The following is a 17332-nucleotide window of genomic DNA, read 5'->3' on the forward strand; positions in this document are numbered from 1 at the left end:
ACTTACAGAAACATCCAGTAAAGCAATGAAAATGAGCTTACATGTGTCTTTTGGTCATTTTTTTTGAGTGTAACAATGCTGCAGGCAGGGAGGTACTTCTTAAGGTCCTGTACCTGTTTCCCTGGGAACTTTGAGATGATCCTCCTGCTTCTATTTTCTGTAAGCCAGGGTTACACCAGCTTTCTGTACTGACTTGGCTCTTGTGCTGTTCATTTCCCCAGCTCGGAAGTCCAAGAAGTTGGGGAAATTGAAAGGGATGCATGAGGAGCAGCCACAGCAACGGCAGCAACCACCACCCCAGAGCCCCGAGGAAGGGACGACATACATCGCGCCCGTGACTGAGCCCTCTGTAAACACAGCGCTTGTCCCCCACATGTCTGCTATCTCACCAGCACTTACTCCTTCTCCTGTTAAGATCCTTGAAAGCATTGAGCCGGAGATCGTGTACGCAGGATACGACAGTTCGAAGCCAGACACAGCGGAGTACTTGCTTTCCACCTTAAACCGCCTGGCCGGCAAGCAGATGATTCAGGTGGTGAAGTGGGCAAAGATACTTCCAGGTAACACCACAAAGCATTTGGTGAAACTTCACTGTTTCTTTTAGCTTAGTGAACTGTTTGCTTGAGAAATTACATCTTTAATCTGTGAGCTGTGTGTGCGAGATGAACATGTAAGAGAAGATTGTTCGGGGTTTTTTTTTATTTATGTCACTTTTGCTTCATATGTCCGTGATCAGTATTTTACAAACATTCATTTTGAATAATAGCCAAGAAAACATGTTTTGTCACTAGAATGAAAAATTATGGCTGTGTTTCTGTCAGAAGTATACTTTGTGTGGGAGTGCCGCTCTTGTTCGTCAATGCTGGAAAAATAATCAGTAATGTACTCAGTGCTGGTTGGGCCAACCCTTGCAGAGTGCAGCATAGTTTACAAGTTTTTTCTGGTTTGATTCCTAGGATTTAGAAATTTGCCTCTCGAGGACCAAATTACTTTAATTCAGTATTCATGGATGTGTCTGTCATCATTTGCCTTGAGTTGGAGATCGTACAAACATACAAACAGCCAGTTCCTCTATTTTGCTCCAGACCTGATCTTCGATGAGTAAGTATTCCTTAATGGTCCTTTTCACTGCAAGCTGGAAGGATTACTCTGTCTTTATTTGGTTTTCAGGCATAGCTGCTGTCTAAGAAAATTTCAGCTAATTCAGGCTTAAAGTAGCTTAATTTTTCGACTCAGTTTTCAATTGGCAAAGCTTTGATATTGCCATCCACTTCTCCTTATATATGTGGATGTCACTTCAAATTAGGACCATTCTCATTGCTGAAAAATATGACTGATACGTGACCAGGATCTGTAGGAAAAAACCCCAACATTTTTTGGTATCTACTGGAGCTTGGAAAAATATCTAACTTCTAGGAAATGTGAATGTTTAAATTACCAGTTTTATTCAGAGCAGTCTTATAATGGTGCTTTTGTTAACAATATGCAGCTGTTCAATGTGTTTTCTTGACAATCTTAATTACCCTTCTTTGTAATCATGAAAGAAGCCAAAATGTTTTTTCAGTAATGAAATATAACTTCTTTTATGATGCATTCAGGAAAAAAAAGAAGGCTCAACCAAGGAACCATTCCTTCTGAGTATGCGTTCCCCTATATTTTAAGTTTGTATTTTAGTGCTTTGCTTTTGATGAGTATAATTTAATTTCTGTTCCATTCCTCTGCTGTTTATTCCAAGACAGTAAAGTCAAAACTTAAGACACTGCACAGGCAGTCAAACTGGGGTCGTGTCCTGTGCTTATCCCAGAAGCTTTTTGTTTGTTTATTTGTTTTCTAGAGGTACAAATGAGCCATGATGATCGGTATATGGGTGCTCTTGAAATAAACCACAAAAATAAAAAAAAAGAATGAACAAAAAATAACTTACTGCTCAGTCTCCTGAAGCAGTCTGAAATGTTTTTCTTGGCAAAGATGTTTTGTCACCATTCATCTTAATAGTCTTTCTTAGATTGAGGAATTCCTAAATAATTAATGTATATGAGATAGGTCCCAAAGCAATGAGCAATATCAAAGGAGGATGGTTTGGTTTGGTGCTTTTTTGTTTTGTTTTAAGAGGAGATTCACTGCATGTGGTTGAAAACATAGTGTCAGCCATTTTCCTTGTTGAAAGCACCTCCACTGTGACTTGGACATTAGAGAATCATAACAGCAAAAGTATCTGTAGCTAAAGCTAAGTGAAAATGTGAACTTCAAAGAGTTTCGTTCTCCTGGGGAAATGTAGACTAAAAGTTCAAACACAGAAGCAGCCTTCCTTCATCTGAAGATAGTCAGTCAGGGGTCAAAATTTATTGGACAGGGAAATCAATCCCACTTGCAAATAAAAGTGTATGTGCATTGCTAGCATTTGTGGTACTGCAGCTAGAAGCAACTTCCAGAAGTCGAGATCAATTGTGAGGTTTTTGCTGCAAGCCTTGAAAGTAGGTGCCTGCAGAATTACACTGAGCTTGAGGTTGGGATCAAGTCAGGAAAAGGAGTGCGAAATAAAAACATCCAAAACCAGATATGTATATAAGATAGTGGCCTGCTCCTGTACTTAGTTATAGATTGAGAATGTACTCATTGCAGAGCTACCAAAGATAGCACAAGCGTGTTCCAAGATTCTCACATCGCCAATTAGGGTGGTAGTTGCGAGACTTTGCTTGGAGTCCAGGTTTTAGGCTCCCCAGCACAGGAAAGTTGTTGAGAAACTTAAGCGACCCATGGAGATTGGCCAAGGTAGTCAGGGTCTGGCTGGGACAAGCAGCTGCTCAAGCAGCCAAGAGAAGACTGTGCTGGGTGCAGTGTGGGTTTAATCAGCTTCCTGATGAGCTGTGGAAAAAATAAGAGTCAGACTCTTCATGGAGGTGTCAGTGGAAGGATGAGAGGCTGCAGTCCTGTGTACGGGACAAAAAACTTCCTCCTGGGCAGCAGAAGAAATTTCATAATGAGATGGAGAAACAGCAAAGCAGGTGTCCAGAAAGGTCCTAGAATCTCTTTTGTTGAAGATGTCTAAGCCTTGACTGGGCAAAACACCCTGAGCACCCTGCAGAACTGTTAAGGTTGGAAAGAACCTTAAAGCTCATCCAGTTCCAACCCCTTGGCATGGGCAGGGACACCTTCCACTAAACCAGGTTGCTCAAAGTTCCATCCAGCCTGGCCTTGAGCACTGCCAGGGATGGGGCAGCCACAGCTTCTCTGGGCAACCTGTGCCAGTGCCTCACCACCCTCACAGTAAAGAATTTCTTCCTTATACCCAACCTGAATCTCCCCATTTATCTAATTAAGTGTACTGTTGGTCTTTTTGGATCAGATGTATATTCCACTGCTTTAAGTGGGCTTAAGTAAATACAAAGATGAGATCTGAGAGATTAGAAAATGGCCACTCAGCCTGCTACTGAAATGCCTAAAAACAGCTTGAAAAGAATAGCCGGAATGGGCCAGTGTGTTTTGTGTTGTGTTTGTATAGGTTACAGGATGTGGGTGTTTTTAATCAATTTCTTTTGTAGCATAGTAGTTTTAGTCAAAACTAATATTCTGTATATACAGCTTTAGTTTTAATCCACAGTAAATCCTTAAAAGACTGTCATATATGTGACACCGCATAATTCCTATTGCAGGTAAACACTCTTAAGTATGACTGTTGCATATGTAATTACACTCAAAGGGTGTTGCAATGATGTTCTTAAGGCTGCAAGCTCAAATCTGAGAAATTGCAAAATCCCTAAATTAAGGTTGTCTGTGAAATGGTAGTTTGAGCCCTTTGGGTACGTGCTTTGAAGACTGTGTCCATAACCAAACTTAAAAGCTATGTTATCCTGTAATACTTTTCCCACGTGGCTCCTTTGGTCACGTTGGTTAAATTGTAGCGATGATACCGGACTATGCAATAAGAGACGGTTGGATTTTTTGCTTCATTTTTTGCTGGTGAGGGAGCCTTCCCTTGAATGGATCTGAGGATTTGGGAGAACAGAGAGATATTAATGGAGAAGATTTCCTTAAGACATGGCAAAAGACTATCCCTGATTCAAGACCTAAGCTCAGAGACATTTCAGGTTGCTACAGCAAAGTAACAGAAATCCCACAAAAAAAAAAAAAAGGCAGTGGCTGTTGTTTATTTAACTCGAGGGAGGGAGACAATTTCTCTTTAGACTTAACCAAACACTTCAGCTGAAATTTTCTAATCTAATTCAACCTGAGGCAGGCACACGCATAGACAATTTAAGTCCAGAGCATTAAATTGGTAAAATTATACACAGTTGAAAGCAGGAAACTTGAGTGGTGCTGCTTGGAATAGGTGCAAAAACAAAGTAAGGGATGTAGCAAAACACAGTGGTTTTTAACGCTAGCTTATTTTCAGGGATTCTGTCTGAAGCTATGCAAAATTAACTGTTTGCTGCAGGGAACAGCCTAAAATGTGATTTTTAAGACATGGTCCTGGAAGGTAGGGAAGTTAGTTTCAGATTTCCCTGGTCTCTCCCTTACTAGATGAATTACTCGTTGAACCAGTAGCTGAAATGATTCTCTGGCTCTGTCCTTTCAAAGAAAAAGTACTCAACATTTTGGGGCGGCATGACAGTTTTGGTCATAGAAAAAAATCTGATGATCCAGGTCTTTCAGTACTAGGAGTTTATGTGTTTGTAGTGCAGAAGTCAGGTGCCCAAATCCCAGAGGGAGGCAAGGGCTGCTACTCCTTGCTCATGTTTCTGTGACAGGCTCAGGCAGTTCCTGTCCCACTAGCTAGTGGTGGCAACTTCCCGGGTATCTGCTTCCACCCATACATCAAGTCAGGGCATCGGCTGGCAACCTTTCAGAGGCTCAGGGAGGGATAAAAAGCATTTACGAGTGCAGCACTGCCAACAGAAACCCAGCAGGAGCCAAGACAGTGTGTGACAGAGATCCTTGCTTCCCCCGACATGGGAAACCAGCAGGAGCGGTGGGACATGGGCTGCCTTTGGGGTCACAGTTTGCGCTCACAGCACAAATCCCCCTCCCAGCTGGAAGCCAGAAACTGCATCCCTCATGGCAAACTGCCCTGCTTATCCATCCCTTCCCCTAAGGAAGAGGAATGGTGGTTTTTCATCTCCCCATAGGGCAGAAACACAGCTGATGGCGTTGCTGACCACTGTTAAAAATCAGGCATCCTCTTAGGCACTCATTGGCTTCTGCTGTCATAAAGAAAACAGAGTGCCAGCCCAACACTGGAGGTCCCCTGCAGGTCTTGATTTTCCCTTTGATTATAGGTTTTACATGGTCTTTTCGTGGACTTCTAAATCCTTGGGGACTTCTGAAGGAGAGACTCAAATTCCAAAATTGCTTACTATTTTTAGGCAATTTACCCAAATTATCTTTTTTAACATTCCAGCTTATCTAGCTGTAAAATAGCAATGATGTGGGATACTGAAAGAGTTCAGTAATGCTCAGACACCACGTTAAGAAACTTTGGTACATTGAAGTGCAGCATCAATATTTCAACAGTAATTTGCAAATGGACCTAATGACTAATGTGCTGTATTTTCTTGTTCTTTGATTTCTCTTAGTTTGTCATCTGCAGCATAAAGAATAAATCACAGGTGTGCAAGTGTTCAGGTTCTGAGTTTCCTGGCTGTTGTACTTTCTTCTAACTGTCATAGGATTTTTACAGAGATTGTTATGCTACTCAAGGAGTTGAGGGTTTGCCTGATAAAAACAACAGAAGGCATTGTGCAAGGTACCCAAAATTGTTAAAGTGAACTTGAAAAACTGAGTCTGAAAACTGGGACAGTTTTCACAATCATTTGGATCAGTCGTGTCTTTCTTCCATCTCTAAGATCATTGTATGACATCATATGCAGCTCAGTCCTTACGGTAAAAAGGTTTCAGTACAGGCTGTAATTTATTGAGTATTACGTACAAAATATGAGGTGCAAAATATACCAGTTGGTGCCTTTGACTGATAAGGCAAAGCTTCAGGCTTGAATTATGAAGGGACTGTCCTCTCATTATTGCCATTTCTAGTTTGTAGTGCAACATGGATGGCATTTTCATTATGAAATTCAATCATCTACTCCAGGTATTTTTAAATAACCCAGTAATACTATGTACATAATGTAGTGTAACTAACAAAGGTTACTACAAATTAATCTTTCCTTTAAAGTGCAAGATGTAACTTTCAGTAAAATAAAAATGTACTATTGCAAGGATCTTCCATGCTATGCCTTTGGTAACTGCCCCAAGTGTGAAGTTTTATAATGTAGAAGGCGACAATTGTTGATGTTAGCAATAGATGAAAACCAGAGAATACATATTTCAAATGACAAACTTGATGTAGGGCAAATGAGATAGAGGTGGAAAAACAGCTTCAGTACATGGGAATTTCTGTGAAGTTTCTGTGCCAGTGGTGTCATAGGGTGAGAATAGGCAAAGGATTTTGTAACACTGAGGAAAGTCATAAAATTAAGAATTAAGAGGTGGCTCGGCTGAGTAGCTAAGATTTTATTTAAAATCTGCATTTATTAATTATGTGTATTTTATTAGGAAATAGCATGTTCATTGTATTTTCATTATATTCCTTATATACTCTCATAATATATTGTGGAAGCTGGGACCATTAGGATTTGGTGTTGTGTAAGGCAGTGCAAGGATGCAGCTGCCTCTCTGTGCCCTTTCGGTGCAGAAGCCCGTAAGTCTTCCTGGTATTCTGATTTCTATGGTAACAGCAGGAAGGTAAATGTAATAAAATAAGCTGAATATTTAAGAATAGCAGATTTGTTTTTTTTTTAACCTTATGTACCTCAGGGTTGGGGGTGATGATTACTTGGAACCTCTGTGAGTGGTGATAAAGCCAATAAGTAACTTCTTTTATTGTTTAAAGGATTACTTTTCCTGCCTTTATTTTTTTTCGGGATGATGGCTGTTAACCCCTTTGGTTTCTTTTGCAATCTGTTAATCCTGCTATGTCTAAATTTAGATACATTTTGTAATCTCTTTCATCTGGCAGTCTCCAAATCCCTCATATTTAATTAATATTGCAGCAGTGATTGTTGGTAAGAGTTGTCAGTGTTCATTGTTTGCTGATAAATTGTGTCTGTGATCACTGATCCCATTAAAAAGGTCAGCAAACACTCCTTGATATTCCTCCCTGCATGATTTTTTGCTTGTATATATTACTTTGAAGAGGAACACTGCATCATACAATCTAAACTGTCAATGCAGTGAGAAGTGGGTATCATTTTCAATAAATCTTTCCTATACTTTGTTACTATTATGTACTTTTTGATAAAGTGCAGCTAAGTTTCCATTCAGAGAAGTATATGGAAGGATTCTGTCATATACCTGGCCCAAAAGAGTACAAACACAGAAGGGAATTTTGATGAACTACTGTCGTATCTGTCATTATAGATATAATATGCTCCAGTTAGATTTTTCCAAATCTTAACTTGCTTTTTCTTTGTAAACAGGTCAGTGGTTGGGCAAAGCAATAGATTCAACTTCTTCACCTAAATTTCTAAGGGCTCTGCCTGTTGATGCCTTTATCTCTAATGTCTTAGTTGCTTTCGTTAAAATTGTGAAACTGAAAGGAAAAGAGGAGATAAAGTATTTTTAAGGAGATACATAAGAATGTGAACGCTGTCAGAAGGAAGTTCTATCTAGCCTAGTTTCTTATCCTTTAAACTGGTCAGCTAAAAAGAAGGCATAAGATCAGGACAAGGGTAAAAATGATACTTCTTCATTTGCCTGTTCCAGCAGTCAGTGATTTAGTGATTCAGTGATTCTGAACAGGAGGTTGCATTCAGACAGTTGTGCTTAATACCCCCTCTGTATCTTATCTTCTGTGAGTTTGCCTGATACCTTTTTGAATACTTTTATAATCTTGACGTATAAAATGTTCCGTGGCAGTTGCTTCTGCAATTTAATTATGCGTATTTGTTTGTTGGAGGTGTTTCTAAAGCAGGTAGCTGATAATACAGTGGAGTGCCACTTCATTCTTGTGTTTGTAGTAATAGTGGATATATTCCTTTTCATCCTCTGTATGCTATTTATCACTTAGAGATCCCTGTCAAGTCCCATCATTTCTTCTAGGAGCTGAAGAATTGGCTAGTTTATTCTCCCCTTGTATATCAGTTGTTTGCTACCCCTGGCCATCCTTATCTCATCCCTCCATGATTTTGCTAGCCCATTGTATTAGTTTGGGGAGGAGACCAGACTGACCTGCTGTTTTCAAAATGCAGTGGATTTATGTAGTAGCTCACAAGTCTTCTCTCACCCTTTGCTTTTGTTGACCGTTAGTAAATGCTGAGTAAGCATTTTCAAAAGACAGAAGCCCCCAAAACCTCTTCCAGTTACACTTGGGTCTCTTCATTGGGTGATGTTTGTTCACTTAGAGCCCCAGTTATTTTGTGTGTATGGTGAAAGATGATCATACCATCTGCATTGGTTGCAATCACTGATTTTCACCTTCCATTCTGTCAGCCAGCCTCACAATTTTGCAAGCTTTTTTCAGCAGTTTTTCTCAAACGGTTCTTGATTTCATCATCTGGAGCTATCAGAAAGCTCTGTCACTTCCATGGATCTGTTTTTTTTCGGATGATGTATGAGTACAGTTTTCAGCCCAGGCCCTAGAGCAGAGTTCTGCAAGACTTCCCTGGTAACCTCTCCATTACTTGAAAGAGATGCCCATTTATTATTGCCCTCAGTCTCCTATTTTTAAGCTGCTAATAATCCATGAAGAGACCTCCTCCTTATCCCTAAGCTCTCTTTAAGAGCTTTCAGGAGATCTCTTTAATAGTTTTAACATCCAACTTTGCCGTGATTGTATGCCTGCCTATCTCCTGATGCAAAGTGCAGTGTGCAGGAGGTCCTGGACCGGTAATTACGCATGCTGGCACGCCGACAGATGGGATTAGAGCCTATACCCAAGTTGCATGCCCCAGTTTCCTTTGTGTGGAAACCAGGGCAGAGGAGAGGAGGAGGAGAGGGTTGGTGTTTGCTTAGGTCTCACCCCATATGGCCGTGGGATGCAGCTAGACCGGGCATGTAAAAAGCATTTCTGTCATGCAGATGTTGCCTCTATCGACCAGAGCTCAAGTGCTGTTGTCAGAGTTCTGTTACAGATTCATGAGACATAAAATCATAGAATGATTCGGGTTGGAAATGACCTTAAAGATCATCTAGTTTCCACATCCACATGACCTCTCTTAGCCAAAGAGACTTTCTTCCCTTAACAGCATATGTATTTATCTGTTAATGCTCCTCTTTCAATCATTTTGCTAGATGCAGGAGGGAGACTTACTAGACTCTGGTCCCTTGAGTGCTTCCTCCCCAATGTCAGACCCATTTTAAGAAATCAGTCACGTTTGTCACCTTCCATGCCTTTTATAAGGGCAATTTAAGCAATAAGCTGCACATCACAGTTAGTAGTTCAGCAATTCCATATTTAAGTTACTTTCATAGCTCATGGATGGATGCCATCTGGTCTTAGTGATTTATTACTATTCATTTTACTGTATTTTTTTTTTTTTCTTTCTGAACCCTCTTCTACTCACACTTTCATCTGAAACTAGTTCTCACACTCACTCACTGAAAAGGGAGACTGGTGCAGAGCCTTCTTGGACTCCTTTGCAGAGGACAGTGATGCAGAGATTTTATATAACTTTTCTTTTATGGCCTGATCTTTCTCAAACACTTCTTTTTCATCTAGATCATCTGTTGGCCCAGTGGATGTTCTGGCAGGTTTCCAGCTTGTGATGTGTTTGACTTGGTTTTTATGATGTTAGCATGAAGACTTGCCCAGTGATTTTTGCATTGAACTTGGCATAATTATGCTCTCTTAGTATTGTCTCAGCATGACTTTGGGACATCCACAAGCCTGTTGGGAGGGTGTCTTTTCACTTCCCTCGAGGTCTTTGTCTGGAAGGGGTAGGTTAGAGAAGAGGCTTGTTCCTTTCAAGTGTCTGTCTGAATAGTGGTACTGCTTGAATCTTTCTGCACATCAGTGAGCTGTTTGGTGGCATCTCCAAATGCCTTAGTGCTTCCTTTTGCTGCTTCCCCTATGAAGTTAAATATGAATAAGAGAAAAATTAGGAAGTAGTTTCTCTAAAGTGATATGAGAGGAAGGCATGCCTCAGCTGGCTTCCAGAAAATGCCAGGTTTTGCATGACAGAATGAGCAAAGTCTTGATTTCTGAGGCATCGTTGGCACGAGAGAAGATTTGCTGCCGCATGTAGAATATAGCAGTAATTTTGCTGATGAGCCACTGCAAGTGACAATGAGCCCTGGCATAATGGATAACGATACCTAATGGGCACCTTTTCTGGTGGGTGATACCTTTCTCTGATGAACTTTAAAAGACTAGTTATTGTCATGTGTACGTTATCACCAGTTATTATTGAATATAGTGTTGGAAAAGCATTTTGATAAAGGCGTAATTATGTATTTTCTCATTTAAACTGTGATTTGTCTCCTTTGAAATGCAAATGCAAACCAAAAGAGAGTATTTGGTATCAGCATTCTGCTAACTGCATAATTAACTGTTAATTCGAGCAGATACTTGGGATTTTTTGCTATCGATGTGCTTGGGATTTTAGGGTTACATAACTGGTTGATTATTAAGTTGCGTTTTAGCACAAGTTCTCTGTTACTGATTGGGAGCTGAAACTCTCCTTTGGCAATCATTATGCACGAGCTGTTGCCAGTTCCTTTGTTGATAGGCATATAACTGGAGGATGCTTAGCTGAAACTTTAAAGAAGCTCTGAATTTCTTAGTGCCAGTTGCCTAGGATTAAATTCTCTAGAATCACCAAGAGGACTTTATTGTGAGAAAACTGGTTTTGAGAATTGACTACAATTGCCATATTTGTATGCCTGGGTGGCTAGAAGCCCACAGAATGCCAGCTATATCTTTGGATATGTTTTAATGCAAAATTACCTTCCTTTTCCGATTATCAGTGATCAGCACTAGGGTTCTTCAGTCTAATCCCTGTTTTGTGCTAGGTTTGGCACCACCTTCCACCAAGGTCATAGCTGTAGTTGCCAGTATTCCCAGTTGTGCATCATCTGCAGCATCCCAGTCACCTAGAAAGAAGCTTGTGGGGTTAAATGTTTTACTCTGGTAACAGTGGGTTTACCCGCTGTTGTGGCAGGGCTGGTGGGGGGGAGATGGTTACTGAAGTACTTCTCCTTTAGCAGCTTGTAGAGCATACAGCACTTCCTTGCAGGGAGCAGCTTTCTCCTGTTGAATGTCAGCCTGCTCGCAGGAACAGCAGCAGGGCGTATCTCCAGGACCCTTGAGCCAAGTTTGCTGATGCAGGAGGATGTCACTGTAATACCTCCTTGTTTTCGAAGTAGGAAGCAGTACCAAGGCCTTGCTGCTGTGGTAAATTAACAGGGCACATGGTTTATTTTGATTCCCAGCTTGTAGGCAGAAGAAATGCTGACTGTCAGCAGTGGCTCAAGTCAGGTAGGACAGGGCAGAGGGATTTGGGGGCAGCAGGAGGAGCCGAAGGGTACCTTTGGTGGCAGGTCTTGCAGCTTTGTTTTAAGACATGACTGCTGCCACCTGCTTGCCTCTGTATGAAGGAGCATGTATGTCGGCAGTAGCTGCGTCAGGCAGTTCTGCAGTGTCAGCCAGAATGGCCTGGGAATGTAGGAGTATGCTGAAAACCCAGACTGTGCTGCGGGCTGAGGCAAGGCACTTTGGGTTTGGGTTGGGTTGGGTGTTCTTCTCTGGACCTGGTACCAGGACAGTGTTTTCCAGCAGCATGACAGAGCCGGCAGCCAGGGACTGTGATACTGTAACCTGGCTGAGATCCACCATAGCTTGTATAGGGAACAGGGTGGTTATCTGAGACAGTGCTACCTCTAGGCTAACAGTTTCCTGGATAAACCACCTAATTCCCAGCCTATGTTTACCCATGGCAGTGTAACCAACTGCAGGGTAACAGTTGCTCTCCCTAAGCAGTAAGGGATGGAGAATTCATGTGTTGCCTTACCAGTACGAGGAAGAGGAGGTTGGTGGCGCTGAAGATGAGGTATTTATTTCTGTTGGCTTACTGACAACTTAAAGGAAAAATGGGCATGACCCAAATTGCTCTCGATAGAAATTGATGACAAAAGTGCCATTAATTTCAACAAGATTGACTGCCCACATTTGCCACTGATGCAAGGTAACAGGTATCTTTTTTCTTTCCTGGAAGGAGATGTCTCTAAAGCCTTAAGAGTTGAAGGCTATGTTTTGAAGTGAGCATGTTTGTGTCTCTTTCTGCTGTGTCTTGCAGAGTAAGCAGAGATTAGAAAGTGCTGAATAAGAAATAAGTGCTGAATGAAAGGTCATAATTGTATTTTTCCTGAATTCTGCATGTATTTTGGCTTGGATTTTGATCGGTGCAATAACATAATGATGCTGCTCCAGTACTGCTGACTTTGGTTGAGTCTATAATGTCTGCAAGATGGGAAACAGGTGTCTGGGTACAGTCCATTGAGCAGAGTGATGCACAGTGTTTCCTAGTGCCACCACACACAAAGCAGTGCAGTGATTGTCCCTTTGCATGGAAGAACAGGTTCAGTTTTGTGCTAGGCAGTGTTGTTCTGTTCCCACCATTCTTTATGGTGGAGCTGTTGAAGTAGAATGCTCCCACAAGAAAGAGTAAATTGTTGTTACGACAATATGTTTGCTTCTTTCTTTCCCCAAGAACCTCAAAACGTTTTCCAGACAAGCAAGCCCCTCTTAGGAAGGTAACATAATTCAGGCCTGAGGCTTTACTGATGAGATGGCTTGAGCAGCTAAACAAGGGACTCTGTGATTCCATGTCCCTGGTCTTTCTCCTCGTCTTCATCCACAGCTTGCCTGCCGTGCCCTAAAAGTGGCTGGTGATTTTTCAGTCTTCTCTCTGCCAAGTTCAGGCTGATCCCTTCTGGCATTGTGGAAAGCATACCTTGCTCTTTGAGGCTTCCAAACAGGTTTTGACCTTCAGGCCTTTGGCAGGTTTTCTTGTTGGTTTGTGTTGGCTGGTTTGTTTGTTTTGGGTTTTTTACAGTGTAATGTGCTTTCTGAAGTTCCCTGAAATCATGTTAAATGATGGGCAGGGTTCAAATGGGTATGGGTTTTAGTCTAGCAAAGGGAAAGGCTTTTGATTATGAAATTGGAAGCAGTTCTTGTGAGGAGAAAAATGTAGAGGAAACACAGAATTTGACAGCAGACTTTTGCTATGGGTGTTGCTTGGCCTTTTCCAAAGTCTCTTCTGACCTGCAGAGGCCAAGGGACTAAGTCTTCTACACATTTGTTCCTCTGAGGTGCTGTGAAAGGGGATGCCTTTGCCCAGTTTTTCTTGGGATTAGCAAGCCACATGTACTGATGAAACTTCAAAATGCCCTTCACAGCTTGCCCTTTGTTCACTTCCCTGTCTAGTTTAGGAATGCACCATGTGCTGTGTCTTTGAATGGCATCCATGAGAAAGTAAATAGAACATGGTATCAGGTTTAGTTTGGGGCTGAGTTTCCTCTGGAGTGAATATTTCTTCATTCATGGGTTCCTCGTTTTGGTTGCGGTCAGCTGAGTTGCAGTTTCCATTCTCAACAAGGAGATTTTGCGATACTAGACTTTATGATGACTTCATAAATTATAAGTTACTTGCTCATAACAAATTGTTTCTGCGCAACGTGCCTGTAGTTTCACAATTTCAGATGTGGCTCTTTGGTTTCTGTGGATGTGACATAAGGGTGTTAATGAGATATGTGACTGGTTTGGTATTTAGGATGCCTTGTCTTAAACAGCTTCTTTAAACTAAGCCAGTGTGACTTCTCAAATCCTACATCTGTTGTAGCTGGGTGACTTATCCCTTGGTGATCTGGGACATCAGTCCTTTTTCAGCTGGGTGCTCAAGTCGTTTGTCTTGTTGCTTGCCCCTGTGTAAAAGGATGGCTACTTCCACGAAGCTGGAGAAGAGGAGGAGCTGGGTTGGTTTGCCACTTTCTCATCCACATGTTCAACTCTCCACGAGTAGGTCTTGAGGATGAAACAGGCTAAGGTGTTGGGCTCATGCCACAGAGCTGGTCCGTGGAAGGAAGATAGGCAATCTGGCGTCAGTTTGGGAATAAGGATGGCAGAGATGAGCGAGGCGAGGACATAGAGATTGCATGAAGTTAGGGGGAGATCCCAGATCCAGTGAAAAGCAAGAAAAGACAAACTCAGAAAGCACCAGGGAGTCTCTCAACTAGGAGTATGTTTGCTGTGGTTCATTGTGAGAAAATCCAACAGCAGGAAAACCCCTCTTCCCACAGAGGCAGTTGAGGTGGCTTCAAGGGCTTTGCCAGGTACCCACCTTGCCTTCCCCAGAGGGGAAAGGAGTTCCAGTGAGGAAGTGGCGAGCAACTCGGTGACCACTTAACACAAGGTACCTGTGGCCCAAAAGGCTGTGCAGGAGCATGTGGAAATGGGGCAGAGCAGAAGCTGGGGGGAGTGGGCTGGTTGTGGCCTCTCTGCCTCTTGGCAGGGCTGCAGGAAAGGTCAGGCAGAATGTGAGCTGGGCATTAAATTAAGCCTGTAAGGAGACACTCGGGGAATTTAAGATGGATTAACGTAAGGTGTAAAGTTTAAAGCATATTATTGTGACGGAGGATTAAGCTAAACTGAGCTAATGACACCACTTTTGAATGTGTATCCACACAGTGGATTCAGAGCTTTGGCTCCATGCCTTTTATTGCTTAAATGTACTTACCTTCTTAAATGTCCCCATAAAGATACAGGCCCTTGTATTCCAGATCTTCACATTTTCCATTTTCCATGTTGACAAGTTTATATGCTTTGTAAAGGTAGAGCTGGTTTTGGTTGGTTGGGTTTTGCCCTTCTTTGTATTTCATTTACTCTTTCAGCACACACACACACAGGGCAGGGGTGAAGGCAACGCAGAAGTTTGTTCTAATTTTTCCCCATGGTGGTAAAGGCATTTGTGATGACTTCATGGTATTTATTCTTAGATGAGGCATTTGGTAAGGAAGAAATAACTGTCTTTTTCCTCACGTTATGTTGACATGCCCTGACTTCTATGGTCTGTATGGCTTCTAGTATGTGAGCTTTTATTTTGTTGTTACTGTCGTGGTATTGGGCTATCTGCAATATCAGCATCTGAATTTTCTAAAAGCTCTGTACCCTCTTATTTTATACTGTGTCAATTACAAATCAAATGCAAAATTAAATACTGTCAATTCCCACAATATGTTTATTTTACATTAAGCAGAGTTGTGAATTAACTAATATAGGAATACTTTGTAAATAAGTAATAAATTAGCTGAATTGATTTTTCAGGAGGGAGATGGATTTGAAATTACCGGTTTGCTGGATGTTAACTAAACTACTTAGTAACTAGTTCCGTGTATAATTTTATGTCACTATAAGCAATGCCATCAGGTTTTCCTTGAGGGTATACTAGAGATCAGTATTTGTAAGTAGATTAAAGACTGTTTAAGACAGACAAAAACATACTAAAATTCTTCCATCTGGATAATTGTATAAAAGCAAAACAAATATAAAAATCCCGTAAGAGAGACACAGTAAAATGTTAAAGGTTTTGAGTCAGGATGCTTTCAGGTTCTCTCTTGCAGAGGGTATTTTGCCATATTGTTTAGTGAAAATGTAAGAAACCTTAGACAAAACCTCAGAAAGTGTTGTTTCTTTGCTGTGTGGCTTGTAGCATCGCATGAAAGATCTGATGCTTCTCATGTCTGTGGTTATCAAACACAGGCAAGGGATGGTGGCAACTACTTATATTCTGAGGCTGGAGAAACTAACTTTGGCCTGCAAAAGTAGTAATGGGTATAATGGACTGTTCTTGGTTTGAATCCTGACGGTATTTAGAAGTCTGAGAGATACCTTAAAATGTTGTGGGGTTGTTGTTTTGTTTTTTTTTTTTTAATACAGATACCACTTATTAATCATTTGTTTTTCAACTTCAGTACATATGCCTACGAGCCTGCTGGGAGAGGCCAGTTAGGAACCACCATTATCAGTATCCTAGACCTGATTTTGGTACTTCTGGGAAGAGTGAGGGAAGCAAGAGCATTGGGAAGGGAGATCACTCTCTGGGGTCTTTTGGGGTCTTTTTCTCCAGCTGTCTCTAGGTCAGCTCAGAGGTACCTGCAGCTATTCTGTAACAACCCATCAGGAGGACCTCAGGCTGGCTTAGGCTGATGTCCCCAAAGGAGGGTCGGCAGAGTCATGCAGTGGCCAAATAAATGTGAAGGAGTCCCCACCCTTGGCACACTCAATTGTTTGTGCTAAGGCCACATCCAAACACCAGGAGACATCCAGGTGCTGCTGTGCTGAGTTGGCTGCAAGCCTTGGATGGTGGGACCCTGGGCACAGCAGCTTCAAAGCATCTTCAGTGTTCAAGGCCAGGTTGGTTGGGGCTTTGGGCAGCCTGGTCTAGTGAAAGATGTCCCTGCCTATGGAAGGGGGTTGGAATTGGGTCTCTGTTCCAGCTCAAACCTTTCTATGATTTCTGTGAAACGCCTGTTTATGTGCATCTGATGTCTTTTAATTCTGCAAATCCTTTTGTTTCACCCAATCCCAGTTACTCAGGGTCTCTCTTTGAAAGTGATCAGTATTGAGTGTACACGTGACATCTGTAAGTCCTCTGCAGAGCATGACTGCACTTGTGTGCTGGTGCCTGGGTTCATCCAGCAGCAGAGGCTGCTCTTCGCAAACAGAGGGCCAAGTGGAATTTCAGTCACCATCCAAATCATTCAAAGACAATTTTCTTCTACTCCTTTTCTTCCCTGCAGTCCATGGTGCATAATAAAAATAAATACACGTCACATGGCATTACTACTACTATTAAATTAAAAAAGAAAAAAGAGAGAAGCTGGAAGTTCTTAGTCTCAAGAAGAGGGTGGAGCAGGGAAAAGTGCAGAGCCATATAACAATGGGGAGTCTGCTTTATTAGTATTAAGGAGGGAAATAAAATCTGCTCTGGCAGTAGTGAAATAAAACACCAGGAAGATTATGTCAGTCTTTGTTTGCACACAGTATGATTCTTCTCTCTCACCAGCCAATTTGTATATTTGAAAAGGCAGTTGCTTGGTTAAAATAATTAGCTGAACTTCATCCAATTCCCCACTTATGTGAAAAAATGTTTGAAGAAATATAGACAATTGTTGTTGAGCAATTATAATGAAGAAAAGAAGTAGTGGTCACTGGACAATTATAGCGCCGTGTCTAAATACCCACATACATACTGTAGTTTCAAAGTGAGACAGACAGCTCTCGCTGACTCTTTGCTGTAGCTGCTATGTTTTGGGATAGTGGCTTTAGAAGCATAGCAAAATC

General features: G+C 41.6%; 1 protein-coding gene across 4 annotated transcripts in view; it reads left to right on the forward strand.

Moving 5' to 3' along the window:
• NR3C2 (nuclear receptor subfamily 3 group C member 2) overlaps positions 1–17332 on the forward strand; it is a 207441-nt gene that overhangs the window by 170387 nt on the left and 19722 nt on the right. For all 4 annotated transcript variants that reach the window (XM_061441080.1, XM_061441090.1, XM_061441071.1 and 1 more), the window contains 2 exons: positions 222–560; positions 957–1101. In XM_061441080.1, the coding sequence (XP_061297064.1) occupies positions 222–560; positions 957–1101 (484 nt within the window). The remainder of the gene's footprint in view (positions 1–221; positions 561–956; positions 1102–17332) is intronic.

The sequence above is a fragment of the Pezoporus flaviventris genome, unplaced genomic scaffold (genome assembly GCF_033815535.1).
Source record: "Pezoporus flaviventris isolate CSIRO_AGI_PZ_B2104156 unplaced genomic scaffold, CSIRO_AGI_Pfla_v1 ptg000002l, whole genome shotgun sequence".
NCBI classification, from domain to species: domain Eukaryota; kingdom Metazoa; phylum Chordata; class Aves; order Psittaciformes; family Psittacidae; genus Pezoporus; species Pezoporus flaviventris.